The sequence below is a fragment of the Neopsephotus bourkii genome, unplaced genomic scaffold (assembly GCF_033783945.1).
Source record: "Neopsephotus bourkii isolate Nb327-2 ecotype Australia unplaced genomic scaffold, CSIRO-AGI_Nbou_v1 NB_1632, whole genome shotgun sequence".
Taxonomy (NCBI): domain Eukaryota; kingdom Metazoa; phylum Chordata; class Aves; order Psittaciformes; family Psittacidae; genus Neopsephotus; species Neopsephotus bourkii.
The window spans coordinates 102,078-119,915 of NW_026902107.1; the positions used below are offsets into that span (position 1 = coordinate 102,078).

Consider the following 17,838-nt stretch of genomic DNA (forward strand, 5'->3'; position numbering starts at 1 on the left):
CTGGGACTGGTTCCTTGGGAGCCCTTCCAACAGTGTGTTCTACACCTGCAGCCCCACGGCTGGGTGGAGCTGGCCCATGATGGCAACAAGGAGGGACCTGGTGCCTCCTGGTGATGGTTTCTGTGTCCATGCAGTGATGGTGAGGCTGGAGCTGGCCCTGTCCCCAGGGAATGTGCTGCAGGATGAGGACAAGGGACAAGCTGCAGCACTGGGGCAGGGACACGGACACAGCCCCATGCAGGACCCCATCAGCACCCACCCAGGGGTGCTGCTCCATCCCCACTGCACTCTGGGCTGTTGAGGGCTATGGAGGGACCCCACTGGGCTGCTCTGGAGCCCCCAGTCTGGTTGGGGGACCCACAGCTCCCCAAGGGAAGGGGCTGAGGGGCTGGCAGGGTGCTGAGGTGACCCCCAAACCTCACCAGCACCCAGCCCTGGGGCTGCGTCCCCACAAGGGTTATTTAAAGCCTTAATGTGGGGGCTTTGACTAAACAGCACCTCCCTAAAGGGGAGGGTTTGATGAACATGAGGCTTTTCCACACTAAATAAAGGCTGCTCTGAGCACTGGGACACACCAAGACTCAACCCATGGCATAGAGTAACATGGTTTGGGTTGAAGGGACCTTAAAGCTCCTCCAGTTCCAAACCCTGCCACGGGCAGGGACCCCTTCCACTGGAGCAGCTTGCTCCAAGCCCCTGTGTCCAACCTGGCCTTGAGCACTGCCAGGGATGGGGCAGCCACAGCTTCTCTGGGCACCCTGTGCCAGCGCCTCAGCACCCTCACAGGGAAGAGCTTCTGCCTAAGAGCTCAGCTCAGTCTCCCCTCGGGCAGGTTCAAGCCATTCCCCTTGGCCTGTCCCTACAGGCCCTTGTCCCAAGCCCCTCTCCAGGTTTCCTGCAGCCCCTTCAGGCACTGGAGCTGCTCTGAGGTCTCCCCTTCAGGAGCCTTCTTTTCTCCAGGGTGAGCAATGGGGGATGCTCTGCTTTGGGGGGGGAAGGTGTCACCCCCCCAGTGTCTTGATGGGATGAACAGGACCAGGCTCCCCCTGAGCGAATCCATGCGGAGGGAGCCAGGATAAAAGGGGCCGGGAACGCCTCCTGGGTGGAGGAGCCAGCTCCTGCCTGCCCGTACACGCTCCGGGCGCGGGGCCGGCGGAGCCGATGGAGCCGCGGTGGCAGCTCCAGTTCCGGGTGATCATGCTGGGGGACTCCACGGTGGGCAAATCCTCGCTGCTGCGGCGCTACACGGAGGGGGTGTTCCTGGACGCCATCAACCAGACGGTGGGGGTGGATTTCTACGTCCAGTTCGTGGAGCTGGAGCCGGGGCTGAGGGTGAAGCTGCAGTTCTGGGACACGGCCGGGCAGGAGAGGTTCAGGTGAGTCCTGCTCTGCCCATGGGGCCCCTGCGTTAGGGAGCTGTGACCCAACCCCAATGGGCGTCCCTGTGCTGGGAATGGAACCGCAACGCCCGGGCAGGCTGCAGGGGCTCAGATGAGTCAAAGGCAAGGGTGTCCCTAGGGAACGGAGCCCTTGATCCAGCTCTAAAGGGGGTTCAGGACCCCCCAAGCCTCCCTTTGCCCCATGAGGAGATGGGCAAGCTCAAGAGACATGGATGTAAGGGACGGGAGAGCACCAGGACCATGGCTGGAGGGAATGGGAAAGCACCAGGACCATGGCCAGAGAGGAGAACATCAGGATCATGGCCTCAGGGGATGGGAGAGCACCAGGACGGTGGCTGCAGGGGATGGGAGAGCACCGGGACCATGGCGACAGAGAACAGGAGAGCACCAGGACCATGACCATAGGAGATGGGAGAGCACTGGGACCATGGCCAGAGAGAACAGGAGAGCACCAGGACCGTGAGCGCAGGGGATGAGAGAGCACTGGGACCATGGCCGCAGGGGATAGGAGAGCACCAGAATTGTGGCTGGAGGCAATGGGAGAGCACCAGGACCATGGGTGGAAGAGATGGGAGAGCACTGGGACACTGGCCAGAGAGAATAGGAGAGCACCAGGACCGTGGCCACAGGGGATAGGAGAGCACTGGGACCATGGCCCAAGGGGATAGGAGAGCACCAGGACCGTGGCCACAGGGGATGGGAGAGCACCAGGACCGTGGCCAGAGGGGATGGGAGAGCACCAGGACCGTGGCCACAGGGGATAGGAGAGCACCAGGACCGTGGCCACAGGGGATGGGAGAGCACCAGGACCGTGGCCACAGGGGATGGGAGAGCACCAGGACCGTGGCCACAGGGATGGGAGAGCACCAGGACAGTGGCCACAGGGGATAGGAGAGCACCAGGACCGTGGCCACAGGGGATAGGAGAGCACCAGGACGGTGGCCAGAGGGGATAGGAGAGCACCAGGACCGTGGCCACAGGGGATAGGAGAGCACCAGGACGGTGGCCACAGGGGATAGGAGAGCACCAGGATGGTGGCTGGAGCTGAAGGGGGAGCTCAGGGGCTGTGCTGCAGGCAGGGGCTGTGCTGCAGGCAGGGGCGATGCTCCCCCCCTTTCTCCCGTTGCCCCAGGTCCGTGACCCGCTCCTATTACCGCAACTCGGCCGGGGGGATGCTGCTGTTCGACCTCACCAACCCCGCGTCCTTCCAGAGCGTGCGGCGCTGGCACCGGGAGGTGACGGACACGGTGCCCCCGTCCCGCATCGTCTTCCTGCTGGTGGGACACAAGAGCGACCTGGCTGCGCAGCGCCGCGTGAGCAGGAGGGAGGCGGAGAGGCTGGCGGCCGCGCTGGGGGTGCAGTACATCGAGACCTCGGCCAAGGACGCCACCAACGTGGTCCAGGCCTTCCGGATGCTGACGGTCACCATCTACCAGGCGCTGCGGACGGGGCAGCTGGCAGCCGGCGAGGCCTGGGATGGGGTCAAGAGCAGCGTCCCGCTGCCAGCACCGCTCCAGCCTGCGGTGATGGAGAAGGAGAAGAGGTGGAAGAGCTGCTCCTGCTAGAGGTGGGCACTGGGACCCGGCCGCTGTGGGGCACGGAGCGCATTAAACACCCCTGTTCGGTGCTTCTGCCTGTGTGTGAGGGGGGGTGTGCAGGAGTGGGTGTCACCTGTGTCCCTCTTCTGTTCTGAGGCTGGGCCCAGCCCCTGGGGGTGTCACCAACCCCACCTCGGCCAAGGGCTCATCTGAACCCCTTTTACCACCCAGCCCTCATGCTCAGAGGGCCCCGTCCTGCAGCCCCTCCTGCACAGCCCACGCTGGGACCCCCGCTCCATTGCTCATCCTCAGGCACCACATCCCATGATCCAAGCACCCTGGGCTGCAGGCAGGAGGGGACGGCGCCTGCCCCGCTCTGTCCACAAACAGGGACCAGCCCAAACCCCTTCCCTTCTCTCTAACACCACCGAAAGGGATCTTGCACCAGAGGCAAACCCCAGTGATGGAGCTGCTGCCCCTTTCTCTCTGCACACCCAGCAGAGCACCAGGCTGTAGATTAATAACTTCTTTATTCCTGTAAAACAAAGGCAAGTCCGCATAGAAACACTGACATTACAAAGTACCGGGGCAGGAGGGAGGGCACGAAAACCTCTACGGATGCTTCTAATACTGTCCCACACACGCTCAAAGGCTCTGTCCCCTGGATAATCACCGAGAGCAGAAACCCATGTTCAAGTCACAAAGAGTCTTTGTTTCCGAGGCCCGCGGCGGGAGGAAGGGGCTGGAATCCCCTCGGGAACCCCAGGTATTGCTGCACCACGAAGGGGAAACCGATGCTTCTGTGTCGAGCATGGAACCCCCGACCCCTGCGTGGTGCTGGGGGGCTCCGGCGGAGGCAGATCCCAAACTCCCGGCTCAGCCCTGGGTTATTTCTTGGTGGTTTTGCGGATCAGCGCCATCCTCTGTGAGAAAGGAAGAGAAATCCCTTGGGAAGGAGAGCGCCGGGGAGCGGTTCCTGCAGAGCAGCCTGGGAGGGGGGTGTCTGGGGTGCCCCGGGGACAGGTGCTGCCCGACTCGCTCCACACAGGTCTGGCAGGTCTGCTGGAATCTTAATGGGGTCCCAGGTGGGAGCCAGAGGCAAAGGCAGTGCCTGTGCTCCTCAGCATGGGAAACACGGAGGGATGGGGAGGGCAGGGATCAGGAGCCCCCGTCCCTGCCAGAACCTCAGGAGGGGAGGTGCAAAACTGCCTATAGGAAACCTGGAGAGGGGCTTTGGACATGGGGTGTAGGGACAGGACAAGGGGAATGGCTTGAACCTGCCAGAAGGGAAATGGAGATGAGACCTTAGGAAGGAATTCTTCCCTGGGAGCATGGTGGGACACTGGGATGGGTTGAATGCCCCATCCCTGGCAGTGCTCAAGGCCAGGTTGGACACAGGGGCTTGGAGCAAGCTGCTCCAGTGGAAGGGGTCCACCAGACATCATAACTGGATGAGCTTTATGGTCCCTTCCACCCACACCACTCTGATGCTGTGATTCTATGGGAATCATCCAACAGCTCCTTCCCCAGCTCTGACCATGCACTTAGAAGCCAACGCAAAAGAGCAAAACCAAGTGATTTCCAGTTCAAAGCAGGTGGAAGAGGCTACAAATTCACCTCGTGCTACGAGTCCAGTACCACCCCTCCCCACACCACACATGTGCCATGGGCTCCTCACCTGTTTGTGAGCTTCTGTGGTGCAGGCTTTCTTGTAGGGCCTGATCTCTTCAGAACCAAAGCCTGGGATCCACATGTTCCACTGACGCTCTAGAAGAGAGAGCACAGCTCAGCTCTGCCCCGACTGCAAGAGCAGCCCCATCACTGCAGCCCCTGACAGCACAGCAGTGCTGGAGACGTCCTGGGGACCCACACACCAGCGAGGAAAGGGAGCCCCAGCATGAGAGGGACCTGGAGCTGTTGGAGCGAGGCCAGAGGAGGCCATGGGGATGCTGCGAGGGCTGGAGCAGCTCTGCTCTGGAGCCAGGCTGAGAGAGCTGGGCTGGGGCAGCCTGGAGAAGAGAAGGCTCCTGAAGGGGAGACCTGAGAGCAGCTCCAGTGCCTGAAGGGGCTGCAGGAAACCTGGAGAGGGGCTTGGGACAAGGGCCTGTAGGGACAGGCCAAGGGGAATGGCTTGAACCTGCCCGAGGGGAGACTGAGCTGAGCTCTTAGGCAGAAGCTCTTCCCTGTGAGGGTGCTGAGGCGCTGGCACAGGGTGCCCAGAGAAGCTGTGGCTGCCCCATCCCTGGCAGTGCTCAAGGCCAGGTTGGACACAGGGGCTTGGAGCAAGCTGCTCCAGTGGAAGGGGTCCCTGCCCGTGGCTCTGGATGTGCTTTAAGCTCCTTTCCAACACAAAGCAGTCTGTGATTCTCTGCAACCAAACCGAGGTCACTCACCAAGATGCAGCTGGACATCCTTCACTTCCAGGGTGTTGGACTTGCGGTGCCGTGCGAGCTGACAGGCCGCTGTCACCACGCTCTCAATGAAGTCATCAGCGATCTGCAGCAGCATCTGGGCCAGGACAGGGACAAGAACCGGTTTTCTCAGTGCTGAGCAGCTGAAGTTGTGCACCAAGTATGAAAATGAGCCCTCAGAAGTTCCCATTTCAAAGGGGTTTGCTGCTATTCCTGTTGGAAACCCCTTCTTGCCACTGCAGCACCAATGGATGGTTGCAGGGTGCAGCGAACGTGACAACTCACAAGTGTCCAATGAACCAACCCCCCCCTCCCTGCTCTGCACAAAGCAGCCATGGAAAAGCCTGCACCTGCTCTTCCTGCAGGCCCTGGCACAGGTTGGTACCTACTTCCTCCACATCCTCATCCAGCTGCTCGTTGGGATCCACCTCACGCACCAGGTCCTGCAACTTCTTCTTGGTTAAAACCTGAGAGTGTGGCAGAAGAGGAGCCATTTACTGCCCTGCTTCAGCCAAAGCCTCCTCCCCAGCTGCCTCCCAGGCCCAAGTCACAAAGGATCAGTTCAGGAAGGGCAGAGATAAGAACTAGGAGGTGTTGAAGAGCCGTTTACAAGCACCAGCAGCCCCTGTGAACAGCAGGCAGCAGGCCAGGAGAAATAAGTCTCCTGCACTCCACTGGTGCTACAGTGCTGAAGCAAGAGGGACAAAGGCAGACAGCAAGTGCAAGCACCTATCAGTGACTAGATCTGTGCCCAGGGCACAAGGGAAGTGTTTCCATGGCTCTGGCTCTTATCAGTTTTAGTGCTTCCAATGGGAAACAGAGGGATCTGTGAGTGTGGGGTCACTCAGGGGCAGAAGGGAGCAGCCCCAACAGGGCAGGGAGCAGAAATCCTGCTGCTGCTGAGCATCAGCAGCAAACTGGGGTGTATAGGATCTGGATGCACGTTATCCCCATGGATCTGTCAGCTGAACCAAGACACACGTAGGGAATTCCTGCCCTTCCTGGTGCCATCACACCCTGTTTGTGTGAAGGGATGAGCACAATTCCCAGGGAGGGCACATCCTGGGCCTGATGGGCAGCAGCACTGATACACACCAGGGGCTGCTGATACACTGCACTGATACACACCAGGGGCTGCTGATACACTGCACTGATACACACCAGGGGCTCCCCATGGAGCACACACACAGGTCAGCACCGCTGCCACCCTATAAGGCAGAAGCCCCTTTAGGCCCTGGGAGCTGCTCCGGTGTTGTCCTGCAGTCAGGAATGCCGTTACCTGGTTGCTCTCAGGGCTGAGGCGGCCTCCCCCGCTGGGTGTTCCGGGCATCTTTGCCACGGTGGTGCTGTTGGCCATGGAGCTCTGAGGGGGGGTGCTGGCTGGTTCTGGCTTGATGGAGGAGAAGCTGGAGAGGTTGATCAAGGTCGAGGGACCAAACTGGTTCATAATCTGTTGGGCTTTAGCTTTTAGATCATGCGGTTTCTCTCGGCCCTGCTCCTTGTTGGGATGGTGGGCACCCAAACCGGTCAGCTGGGAAAGGAAAGGAAAGGCATGGTTAGCAGAGACAGAAGGGATTGAACAGGGCCATCACAGCTTTGTCTGGACAAACAAGTGTCCTGGCAGGGCCTGGGGGTCTGCAGGAGGCTGGGTCGCTCTGGACAAAGCAGGAAGGGAGAAGGAACACTGAGAAGAAGAGAAACCATCCCTGGTCCAATGCAGTGGTTTAGGATGAGGAGCACGTTTCTCACACTGAATCCCACACGTGGCCACCTGCACCCTCTGCTCAGCACCCTGCTGCATTCCACAGCATCATGGAATGGGTTGGGATGGAAGGGACCTTAAAGCTCCTCCAGTTCCAACCCCTGCCACGGGCAGGGACCCCTTCCCCTGGAGCAGCTTGCTCCAAGCCCCTGTGTCCAACCTGGCCTTGAGCACTGCCACGGAGCACAGATGTCCCCTGGACCACAAGGAGCTTTGAGGAAGAGACCACACAAAGAAGATGGAACCAAAAGCAGCGATGGGGGAATGGCAGGTGCAGTGTTGGAGTCTCCATCTCCATGCTCCATGGGCCTAAGGCAGGGTTCAAGCTCCCCCAGGTGCCTGCTGCAGTGTGGAGGGCTCATTTCTGGCCCCATCAACACTTCACGCCCTCCTAAAATCGCATCATCAGCTTGGGTTGGAAAAGTCAAGGATGAAGAGAGCATCCGGTACCTGCGCCCCAGGCACCCTGCCATCGCCAGGACAAGCTCTGTTAGTCTGGATTAACTCACACCAAAACACACGGCAGGGACCAGGCAGGAGCACCTGGAAGCTTCATTCCAAGGCACACTCACGCACAGACGGACACGGAGCCCTCGGAGCAGGGTTTATGCCCAGGACACGCTCAGTTTCTACCTCAGTTTTAGCTGAATTAGCACGGGGAAAGCAGGATTCTCACACTTGAAACCCCTCGGCTGGCGTTTGAGGCCGAGGAGCTCAGCATCCTTTTATCCCCCGCCCCCCCCGCAGGTTGTGAGGATCCCCAAAGATGAAACAAGGGGGATGTGCAGATTCCCAGGCCAAATCCCACATGGCAACACCAGGCTTTCCTTCCCTCTGTGTCTACATCAGCAACCGCTGTGGGGCCAGCTGCCCAAAGCCTTCACCCTACTCTCGCCTCCCCTCCTCTTCCACACAACTCTCATTCCTATAGGAACACCCATTCAGAGAGGACACAGGCAAGAGAACACACACTGACAGCACCAGAGGGTTTATCTGTAAGAGGATAGGACCTGATCCCGAGCAGATCCGTCCCCAAGGACCCTAAAGCAGGAGGAGAAACCTGCCCCGATGTAATTCTTGTGTCAACGCAGTGCAGTGCGGCAGGGGCAGGGATGGGGCCGGTGCCTGCAGTCAGCCCTCTCAGCCTCCCGCTGCAGCTCCCATTAACCCCTATGGTAAAGCCAAGCCAAGCCTCAGCACTTGCTCCTATGAAGACCCGAGGGCTTCCAGCAGCTCCAAGGGGGTTTATAAAGGGCTGATGAGGCCCCCCCCTCGCAGCACCGACACTCGGCATCCAGAGCTCACCCCCCGTGGCAGGACCGGACCGAGCCTCCCGCCGGTCACCGGGTGCAGAGCCAAGGTCACCGGTAACCGGTATCACGGCTGAGCCCCGCTCACTGCTGTCAACCCCCCAGCCACCGACCGGCACACGGGCACCGCTGCACCGGGGCCCGGCCCCAGGCTCCCTCCGTGCGGGAGGCTGTAACAGCCGGTGCAGAGAACGCCGAGCTCCCCCAGCCCCGCACCGCCCCATAGCCCCGCAAAGACCCGCGGCTCCGCACAGCCCCATAGCCCCGCACCGCCCCATAGCCCCGCACTAGCTGTCCCGCTCCATAGCCCCGCATCGCTCCATAGCTCCGCAAAGACCCGCGGCTCCGCACCGCCCCATAGCCCCGCATCGCTCCATAGCCCCGCATCGCCCCACAGCCCCGCATCGCCCCACAGCCCCGCATCGCCCCACAGCCCCGCATCGCCCCACAGCCCCGCACCGGCACACGGTCCCTACCTCCCCATAGCCCCGCGGCCGGACCGACCCTCGGCTCGCTCCGCCGCGCACCCCGAGCCCTTCCGGGGAGACCGGAAGCGCTGTAGGACGCAGCCAATCAGAAAACAACGCCTCACCCGCCACAGCGCGTTCCTTGCCTCCCCGGCTTAGAGAGGAGGTGTCCCAACATGCACCGCGGGATTTGCATATCACTAATTAGGGGTGTGGGGTGGAAGGAAACGGCGTATTTGGTGGGGAAAAAAACAGTAAAAAACGCAAAAGAAGCGGTAAAAGGTAGGGAGAAAGACGGGAAAAGCTGAGATCGAGACAGTGAGCCTTCAGCGGGAGGATTTCCTCGCCGTGAGCTCGGCGGTAGTGCAGCGCTTTCCGCTGCGGGCGGGCGGCAGCGGCGCGGTAAAAAGGGCTTCTGCCGTGCGTGGCACGGGGGGGCCCCGCGGCCGCTCCCGCGGAATCGACATCAAGAGATTTCGGAAGCACAATTTTTGCAGTGAGGGGGTCGCCGGTAACCGCTTGTTCCGGCGCCCCGGAGAGGTCAACGACAGTGAAAGCAGGGGTACCGGGGCTGTGCGGCAGGGGCTGCGGGCGGTGGTATCGGTAGCAAGAGGAAGCGAGGCTTTACCTATGTGCGCAGCGGTACCGCTACGGCCGGCAGCGGGGGAGCCGCAGCCCTGACTGGGGTGGTAGCGGTAGCGGTACCAGGGCAGCGGGACCCTGCACGTGGTGGCGGTGGGAATGCAGCGCTGGCACCGGGACCCTGCGTGCGATGATACCAGTACCATTGGCTGCAGGACTGGTACCAGCGGTAGCACCGGGACCCTGCATGCGGTGGTACCGGTACTATTGGCAGCAGGACTGGTACCAGCGGTAGCACCGGGACCCTGCGTGCGGTGGTACCGGTACCAATGACAATAGGACTGGTACCAGCGGTAGCACCAGGACCCTGCATGCGGTGGTACCGGTACCAGTGGCAACAGGACCCTGCGTGCGATGATACCGGTACCAGTGGCAAGAGGACTGGTAGCACCAGGACCAGGGGTGCAGTGGTACCGGTACCATTGGCAGCAGGACTGGTACCAGCGGTAGCACCGGGACCCTGTGTACGATGGTAGTGGTACCATTGGCAGCAGGACTGGTACCAGCGGTAGCGCTAGGACCCTGCGTGCAGTGGTACCGGTACCAGTGGCAACAGGACCCTGCGTGCGATGGCACCGGTGCCATTGGCAGCGGGACTCGTACCGGCGGCAGCAGTGGCACCAGGACCTTGCGTGTGGTGGTGATGGGACCGGCACCCTCCAAGTACCGGCAGCGCTGGCACCGGGACCCTGCGTGCGATGGTACCGGTACCATTGGCAGCAGGACTGGTACCGGGGGCAGCAGTGGCACCAGGACCCTGCGTGTGCTGGCAGCGGTACCGGCGGCAGCGCTCCCGCTACAGACACAGTACATGTGTTTAAACACGGGTGTTGTTAAGAGCCCTCCCGGCTTCACAACGCTTCGTGGTACACGTGTGACAGCGTCGCCTCCAGCCCGGGGCTGTCACCCCGCGCCGCCCCACCGGGTCCTCCCCACGGCGGCTCGGCGGGCCGAGGGGCTGGAGTGTGGTACCGTAGTGAAGGGGCGAGGGGGACCCCCGCAGCGGCGGGCTCGGGCTCGGTGAAGGGGGTGGCGTACTCGGGCTCGGGCGGCAGCGGCTCGGCGTACTCGTGGTGCCTCCCCGGGGTGTCGTAGTGGCTCAGGACCAGCGGCAGGGCGTAGCCTTCATCCAGGGCTGGCTTGAAGGTGGAGGGAGCGGGCTGGCTGCCGGGGCTCAGCTGCACCAGGTCTGGCTCTGCGTAGTCTGCAATGGGGGAGCCGGGCTCTGAGTGCGGGACTGGCCCCACAGTGCTGGAGGGGTCACAGAGGCACGGGTTTGTTCGTGCTGGAAGGGACCTTAAAGCTCATCCAGAGCCACGGGCACGGACCCCTTCCACTGGAGCAGCTTGCTCCAAGCCCCTGTGTCCAACCTGGCCTTGAGCACTGCCAGGGATGGGGCAGCCACAGCTTCTCTGGGCACCCTGTGCCAGCGCCTCAGCACCCTCACAGGGAAGAGCTTCTGCCTAAGAGCTCAGCTCAGTCTCCCCTCGGGCAGGTTCAAGCCATTCCCCTTGGCCTGTCCCTACAGGCCCTTGTCCCAAGCCCCTCTCCAGGTTTCCTGCAGCCCCTTTAGGCACTGGAGCTGCTCTAAGGTCTCCCCTTCAGGAGCCTTCTCTTCTCCAGGCTGCCCCAGCCCAGCTCTCTCAGCCTGGCTCCAGAGCAGAGCTGCTCCAGCCCTCGCAGCATCTCCATGGCCTCCTCCGGCCTCGCTCCAACAGCTCCACGTCCCTCTTGTGCTGCTGCCCCAGAGCTGGATCAGGGCTGCAGGGGGGGGTCCCTCCAGAGCACAGCAGTGGGGTCATTGTGCTGCTGCTCCAGATGTGGGTGGTGGGGAACAAACCTGCACATCTGGCCCCCCAAGGGCTGGGAGAAACTGCAGTGACCCATGCCAAACCCCACTGAGGGCAGAACACCCCTGCCCCCGCAGTGCTGGGGGGGCAATGGGCACCCCAGGGTGCAGTAGGGCTGACGCAGCCCCATTGGCACCCTGATGTCCTCATTACCTGGTGACATCAGGTCCCCTGGCACAGGCGCTGTGGGGAAGGAGGCCAGCGTGGAGCCGGGGGGCGGCAGGGTCTGCAGGGAGCACACCGGGCTTGGATCCAGCTTGGGGTGCCCTGAGCAGAGACCAAACCCCCCCCGTTGTCACATGCACCAGGAGCCCTGGCCCCATGGAGGGGTTGGGGGCACTTCTTTACCTTTCATGATCCCACAGCTCAGCTCCGCCGCTGGTTTTCTGCCAAGGGGGAGAGCACGATGGGGATGAGGGGGCCCCAGCACCGCCCCCCTCGGTACCCAGCTTGCTGCTGTGTTTTGGGGGTCAGGATGGGACCCACCTCTTCCTGCGGCACAGGAAAGCCAGCACCAGGAGGCTGGAGCAGAGCAGCACAAAGCCGCCAATGAGCAGCAGCAGCAGCAGCCTGGAGCCTGGGGAGGGCGGGCAGCATCAGCCCCTGGGTGCCCCATCCCACCCCTCTGCACCCATGGGTGCCAGACACCCATGCAGAGCCACCGGAGAAGGGCAATTAATGTGTTCTCACAGCCCCACAAGACCCCATGGCACCCACCTGCCTTCTCCGGGTCCAGGGCGACACCAGGGATGGGTGCGTGGCTGGTGGGGACAGGGACCTCCCTGGGAACACCGGGTGCTGTGGGGCAGAGCGGGGACCTCCATTGGGCACAGTGGAGGTGCCATGGGGACATGTGGGACGGGGCCACCCCCCCGAGGGGCTCACCATAGGGCCGGGGCGCTCGGCCCCGCGCTGACTGACATCCCAACAGGGCCACCTTCATGGCCACGCGCTGGTGCCAGCTCTGGGGTGTGACACGGACGTAGCGCCCAACGATGGGGGGGATGAAGGCGTTGGAGACCTCCCCGTGGCTGTCGGTGTTGCCTTCAAACAGCTGCCAGAGAGGGTGAGGAGGTGCCCACAAGTCCATAGGCTGGGGGGCTGCACCCCCTTAGTGCCCCCCCCCCATCCTATGCCCACCTTGTCCTCCTGCCCATTGCTGCCCCTATAGGGTCTCCAGTTCTTCCCATCGCGGCTGGAGGACACGTGGTAGGACTTCACATAGTAGTCGTGCTGCTCCGAGGAGCCCTTGGTGATGATGCCTGAGGGAGGTCCCGCTGTCAAGGGCTTGGGGGGCTGTCCCATTGTGCCCCATTGCACGGGGCAGAGCTTTCCCAGCTGGAATCACCCCCATCTCTGGGATACCCACATCCCTGCTGGGAGGGGATGAGGAGCAGGGGGACCCTCCAGCCTTGGGAGGGATCCAAGTGCTGTCCCCAGCAGCCGATAACCTCCGGCCCTGGCTGCCAGCGCCACATTCCTGCCTCCTCCAGCCTCCGGCCGGGACAATGGCCCCATTTTCCCGGCACAAAGCCCCCACTTCGGGCCGGCTCCAGGCGAACAAAAGGCGTTTGCTGGCACCAGATGCAGGAGCAGAACATGAACAGAGCCGGCTGCGGATGTGGGGGGGACAGGGACACCCCCGTCTGCACGGTTGTGTCCCCAGCACTCACCAGTGATGTTCCTGCGGGTGCCCAGGTCCAGCTCCAGCCAAGCAGCACCAGAGCCGGGTTCTGCTGCCCAGGAGTGCCCGGTGGTGCTGAGCGCTGCCCGCTGGGGCCCCCAGGCTCGGTCCTGGCCCAGCGCATCCACCTCGTGCCACCAGGACGAGGCGTTGAAGGCAGCCACGTCCAGCGCATCGGCACAGGCTGGCAATGGGGCAGGGCAGGGTGGGAGCCGGGCTGGCACCGGGGCTGGCTGCCAAAACCATGGCTTCATTTGAGGGGAAATGCGGGAAATACCTTTATGGAACAGGAGCCGCTTCTCAGAGAGGGATCCCCTGTGGGAGGAGGGAGCCTGTGAGGAAACCCGGGGGGCTGCACAATGGTGTGGGGCACAGAGGGAGGTCCCTGCCCCTCATCCCTCACCTTTTGGAGTGGAGCCCATTGGCAAAGGCCGACTCATAGAGCGTGATGCCCTTCTCCCGTGCCAGGGTGACCTGCCCGCCCTGCTCGTCTGCGATCACCCCGGCGTGCACGGCCGCCTTGCACAGCACCGACGTCTGCACCGGGGAGCAAGGGGGTGGGACTGGTACCCTATGGGGTGCCCCATGGCTGAACACAGCCCCGGTGACCAGCAGCACCCCCATGGCTCTGCACTTACGTCCCGGTAGCCCTGGCTGGGGTTGCCCCAGATGTCCCCCTCGATGTCCTTGCAGCCGGCGGGGCAGTACACACTGAAACACATGAGGATGGGGGGGGACGGGGCTCACCCCCATCGCAATCCCCTCTGCTCACCCGTCCTCCAGCTGCATCCCAAGAGCCCCATGAGAGGGGACAGGGATGAAACCGGGGCTGGTGGAGATCAGCAAAGCCCCTCCTGCCACTCACCTGATGTGCTCCTGGGTGTAGTGGGTGCCTCGAACCAGGCAGGAGACCAGGTCTGCAAGGCAGGGACACCCCAGGGTGAGGGACCCCCTGCCAGCACCTCATCCCCTTCCCACCGAACCCTGCTCCATGGCTGGAGGGGTGGGGAGGGTCCCTGCAGCCATCACCCCCCCACCCCACCCCATCTCCCATGTTGTGTCCCCAGCTAAGGGATAAGGTGATGAGACCCCCACCCAGGGTGTCCCTGGGGGATGCTCCCCCCTACCTGGGTGCTGCGTTGTGGCATAGGACAGGAGGAGGCCCCGTCCGGAGCGGTGGCTGGTGCTGTTGAACAGGACGGTCACGGTACTGGAGTTGGTCACCAGGAGCGGGGTGGCCGGGGCAGTGTTCCTGCAGTAGGGCCCTGGGGACAGGCAGAGGGCTGGGGTCACAGATCCCGAAGCTCCAGCCTATGGACTGTGTCCCCACCTCCCCTTTCACAGGTGCCACCAAAGCTGCCTCCTAAATCCCCCTCCCATTGAATCCACATTAATTTGCAGCCTCCATCTCCCTGATTAAACTTCGGCTTAGCTGGCTCCTTAGGGACATCCCTGCTCCCAGCAGGCCCCAATCTCTGCACTGCCATCACCCCCCCGTTGTGTCTCTGCTCTGCATCATGTCCATTACGGGGGCCTTGGGGCACCCACACCCATCACTGCCCTGGGGACAAGGAGCTGTGTCCCTGTGTCCCCATGGACATGGTGCTGGACCTCAGTTTCCCCACCCAGACCCGCACCCTCACCCTGCCTGGCTCATGTTGAGCCCAGGGGACATGGGACACTGCAGGGATGTCACAGCGTTTCCACATCACGTCCCTTGCCCCTCACCAAGCCTCAGGGCTGCTCCTCCAGCCCACCAGTGACACTTCTCCCCCCCAGCACTGTACAATCCACCCCAGACCACTAAATCCCTCTGGGAAGCATTTGTTTGAGCAGTGACTGGGCAGATGGAATGGATTAATTGGTGCCTGCATCTGGTCCCAGTTGGATGCCCCCCCTCAACCCCAGCTTGGCAACAGCCCTTTCCTTGGGTATCCCCCTTCTTGGATATCCCCTTCCATAGATCCCCCCCCTTCCCCATGATGAAAGCAGATAAAAAGCCGGATTTTCCTGCTGTTATCCCTATCCAGCACTTTGCTAACAAGTGATACCCCCCCCAGTTCCCCCCTTACCATAGGAGATGCCGGCCTGGGGGTCAGTGAGCAGCAGGGAGCTGCTGGCGCAGCGCTCCGAAGGCTCCAGGTCCACATCCCCAAAGGTGAGGAGGAGGAAGGTGCCGGGGGGGCTCCGGAGCCGCCAGCGGCACGTTGTGTGGTTGGGGTACGTGCCCGGGTAGTTCCTGGAGCTGAGGGTGCCGCTCTGGGGGGTCAGCAGCGTGTGGCCACAGCCGTCCCCTATGGAGAGACCAAGGAGGGGGTGAGCGGGGCTCCCTGCCTCAGTTTCCCTCTTGGAATCACCCCCATGGGCACCTGCACCCCCTTCCTCATCCCAAGCATCTCTTGTTCGACAGGGATCCAGGGGTGACGCTGCCTCGGTTTCCCCCCCAAGCCACGCGGTGCAGACCCAGTTCCTCTGCACCCCCCAGGTCAGGAGGACCCCAGTTTGGGGATACTACAAGGGACAGGCCAAGGGGAATGGCTTGAACCTGCCCGAGGGGAGGCTGAGCTGAGCTCTTAGGCAGAAGCTCTTCCCTGTGAGGGTGCTGAGGCGCTGGCACAGGGTGCCCAGAGGAGCTGTGGCTGCCCCATCCCTGGCAGTGCTCAAGGCCAGGTTGGACACAGGGGCTTGGAGCAAGCTGCTCCAGTGGAAGGGGTCCCTCCCCGTGGAGCTGGATGAGCTTTAAGGTCCCTTCATCCCAAACCAGGCTGGGATTGTGTGATAGAGAGGAAACAGCCCCCCTATGGAGCAGCCCCTAGGAACCCCCAGCTCTAGCCTTATCCTTGAGGATGACCCTGAGCAGCTGCATCCCCATTGCCTCCTCCCCGGGCATCCACCACAAAAGGGGCTTTTCTCCAGGATCACCACCCCCGGACGCGGAATATCCTGGGAAGTGCCCGGAACTGGGATTTCCGGGCAGGACTGGGATGCGGGAAGGGGGGAAGCAGGGCTGGGAGATGTGGGGTTCATCCCACATCCCCCAAAGAGCCGCTGCTCCTGCCAAGCAGCAGCATCCCAGCAAGAAAATGGCTTTGCCCCTGCCTTGGCTCCCGTTGCCGTCGCCCGGAGACGGGACAAAGCAGGGGAAAATCCCGCATGGATAACAAAAAGGGGGGGCCGGAGGTGGACGGTGCCAGCGCCTCCACAGAGCCCATGCGGGAAGGGCCAGCCGGGGGGGTTATCCTGTGGACGAGCCCTGCACAGGGATGTGGGATGAGGCGAAATTCCCACCCCCAGCAGGGCAGAGGCGGGATGGAGCAGGTTGGGGGGGGGGGAGCAATAGCACGGGAGGACCCGAGGGTGGCCGGGACAGCAGCTCCCAGATGGGAGAAGACAAGAAACTGGGGGTATTTTGGGGCAGTTTCCAGCAAGGAATGACAGATCCATTGGGATCCGCATGGAAAACCCGCTCTGGGCAGCACAGCCTGGTCTGTGCACTCGAGCTGGGGTCTGGGATGGACCCCCCAATCCCGGCTGCAGCCCCCGTGTTGGTGGGGACACATCCCAGGAAAGGAAAGCATCCTGCTCACAGCTGGCACATGCCAGGCGGGAATGGCAGCAATAACCCGGGAGCTGCGGCTCCAGAGATCTTACCAAGGGGCTGGGAGTGACAAAAGCCACAGGAACATCCCCCCACCCCGCCGAAATAAAACCGACTGCCAAAAAGAACGGGGTAAGTGGCTTTTCCCGCTGGATGAGGGCGCGCAGCGGCTGGGATCAGCCTTTGCCAGGGGTTTGTTTGTCTTCCCACAGGATGCAGGAAAGACACAACAGGGCGATGCTCCGGGAAGCACGCTCCATGCCCCGGGAGAGCTCCCCCCTTGTCCACCACCGCCTTTGGGACGCACTGGAACCCGCTCCCGTAACACACGCACGGGACACAGCGGGGTCCTGCCCCGTGCCTCGGGTTCCCGTCGCTGGTGCCCACGTTTCGGCCGGTCCCGGATGAGTCGGGGACGGGTTTTGGGGATGAGGTTTCGGGATGAGGAAATCCCTTGGTTTGAATGTCCCTTCGGAGCATTCCCGGTGCGAGCATCCCCGGGACGGAGCCCGCTGTCCGCCTCTCCCCGGCAACCCGGCAGAGCCCAGCCTCCGGGATCCCGCTCCTCCAGGGTGTATGGAGCCAACGCCGGGACCCCCGGGATCACGGTGGGACAGGAGGACCGGGGCAGGAGCCGCGGCACCGGGTGTCAGGGAGTGATGGAGCGGGGAGCTCGTCCCGTCCGGCGGTGGACGGCGGAGAACCCGTCCTGGCGTGGTCCCGGTCTGGGATGGGTACCGTGGTCCGACCTCGGTGCGGTCGCAGTGAGAAGCCCATCCCGTGTCGGTACCGGGGAGGGCGGACCGCGGGGTCCCGGTGTGGGCTCGGTACAGCGGAGCCCATCGCGCTCACAGAGAGGAGCCCGTCCCGCACCCATCCCGTTCCCGACCCTGCCCCATCCCTGCGGGTGAAGGGGAGCCGGTGGGAGCGGCACTCACCGTGCTGCCCGCCGGCCGTGCGCAGCCCCAGCGGCCCGAGCAGGAGGCAGCGGCGGAGCAGCGCCATGGCCAGCGCCATCCTCCTCCTCCCGCTCCGCCGCCACCGGGACCCCGCAGCCCCGCCCCACTGCTCCCATTGGCTGCCGATGCCCGGCCCCGCCTCTCCCATTGGCTACCACCGCCCTGCCCCGCCACGCCATTCGTCAGCCGCCCTCTCAATCAACTGCCTCACAGCGGG

The 17,838-nt window shown here is 62.9% G+C and overlaps 3 protein-coding genes and 1 non-coding gene across 5 annotated transcripts; 2 read left to right on the forward strand and 2 right to left on the reverse strand.

The window, feature by feature from the left end:
* The first annotated feature begins 1,094 nt into the window (after nt 1-1,094).
* On the forward strand, nt 1,095-3,007 carry RAB42 (RAB42, member RAS oncogene family). The gene is made up of 2 exons (XM_061373702.1): nt 1,095-1,376; nt 2,533-3,007. The coding sequence occupies exons 1-2, from the start codon at nt 1,162-1,164 to the stop codon at nt 2,963-2,965; spliced, it is 648 nt and encodes a 215-aa protein (XP_061229686.1). The 5' UTR covers nt 1,095-1,161; the 3' UTR covers nt 2,966-3,007.
* Nucleotides 3,008-3,799: 792 nt separating this feature from the next.
* On the reverse strand, nt 3,800-9,054 carry TAF12 (TATA-box binding protein associated factor 12). The gene is made up of 6 exons (XM_061373554.1): nt 8,898-9,054; nt 6,629-6,880; nt 5,739-5,816; nt 5,332-5,446; nt 4,617-4,705; nt 3,800-3,861 (listed from the first exon to the last, which is right to left on the reverse strand). Exons 2-6 carry the CDS (start codon nt 6,794-6,796, stop codon nt 3,826-3,828), a joined length of 486 nt encoding a protein of 161 aa, XP_061229538.1. The 5' UTR covers nt 6,797-6,880; nt 8,898-9,054; the 3' UTR covers nt 3,800-3,825.
* Nucleotides 9,055-9,292: 238 nt separating this feature from the next.
* On the forward strand, nt 9,293-9,423 carry LOC133223209 (U11 spliceosomal RNA). The gene has a single exon (XR_009728486.1). It is a non-coding gene; the product is annotated as a U11 spliceosomal RNA (small nuclear RNA).
* Nucleotides 9,424-10,223: 800 nt separating this feature from the next.
* Nucleotides 10,224-17,780, reverse strand: LOC133223130 (discoidin, CUB and LCCL domain-containing protein 1-like). Of its 2 annotated transcripts, none has more exons than XM_061373555.1 (15): nt 17,601-17,779; nt 15,137-15,358; nt 14,192-14,329; nt 13,930-13,981; nt 13,703-13,775; nt 13,468-13,601; nt 13,342-13,379; nt 13,054-13,248; nt 12,521-12,642; nt 12,266-12,434; nt 12,098-12,178; nt 11,867-11,957; nt 11,729-11,766; nt 11,534-11,647; nt 10,224-10,734 (listed from the first exon to the last, which is right to left on the reverse strand). In XM_061373555.1, exons 1-15 carry the CDS (start codon nt 17,767-17,769, stop codon nt 10,382-10,384), a joined length of 1,989 nt encoding a protein of 662 aa, XP_061229539.1. In that variant the 5' UTR covers nt 17,770-17,779; the 3' UTR covers nt 10,224-10,381. The 2 variants fall into 2 exon arrangements, with proteins under 2 accessions (XP_061229539.1, XP_061229540.1); XM_061373556.1 differs by having other exon boundaries at nt 10,611-10,734; nt 11,534-11,606; nt 17,601-17,780.
* Between the last annotated feature and the right edge of the window lie 58 nt (nt 17,781-17,838).

Coding starts and splice junctions, on each gene's coding strand:
- RAB42 (XM_061373702.1), top strand. CDS start 1,162: ATGGAGCCGCGGTGGCAGCTCCAGTTCCGGGTGATCATGCTGGGGGAC. Junction 1,377..2,532: donor GCCGGGCAGGAGAGGTTCAG/GTGAGTCCTGCT, acceptor CCGTTGCCCCAG/GTCCGTGACCCGCTCCTATT.
- TAF12 (XM_061373554.1), bottom strand. CDS start 6,796: ATGAACCAGTTTGGTCCCTCGACCTTGATCAACCTCTCCAGCTTCTCC. Junction 5,447..5,738: donor TGGATGAGGATGTGGAGGAA/GTAGGTACCAAC, acceptor GTCCTGGCCCAG/ATGCTGCTGCAGATCGCTGA. Junction 3,862..4,616: donor CCACAGAAGCTCACAAACAG/GTGAGGAGCCCA, acceptor CCTTTCTCACAG/AGGATGGCGCTGATCCGCAA.
- LOC133223130 (XM_061373555.1), bottom strand. CDS start 17,769: ATGGGAGAGGCGGGGCCGGGCATCGGCAGCCAATGGGAGCAGTGGGGC. Junction 13,602..13,702: donor CCAGCCAGGGCTACCGGGAC/GTAAGTGCAGAG, acceptor TCCCCGGTGCAG/ACGTCGGTGCTGTGCAAGGC. Junction 13,380..13,467: donor AATGGGCTCCACTCCAAAAG/GTGAGGGATGAG, acceptor CTCCTCCCACAG/GGGATCCCTCTCTGAGAAGC.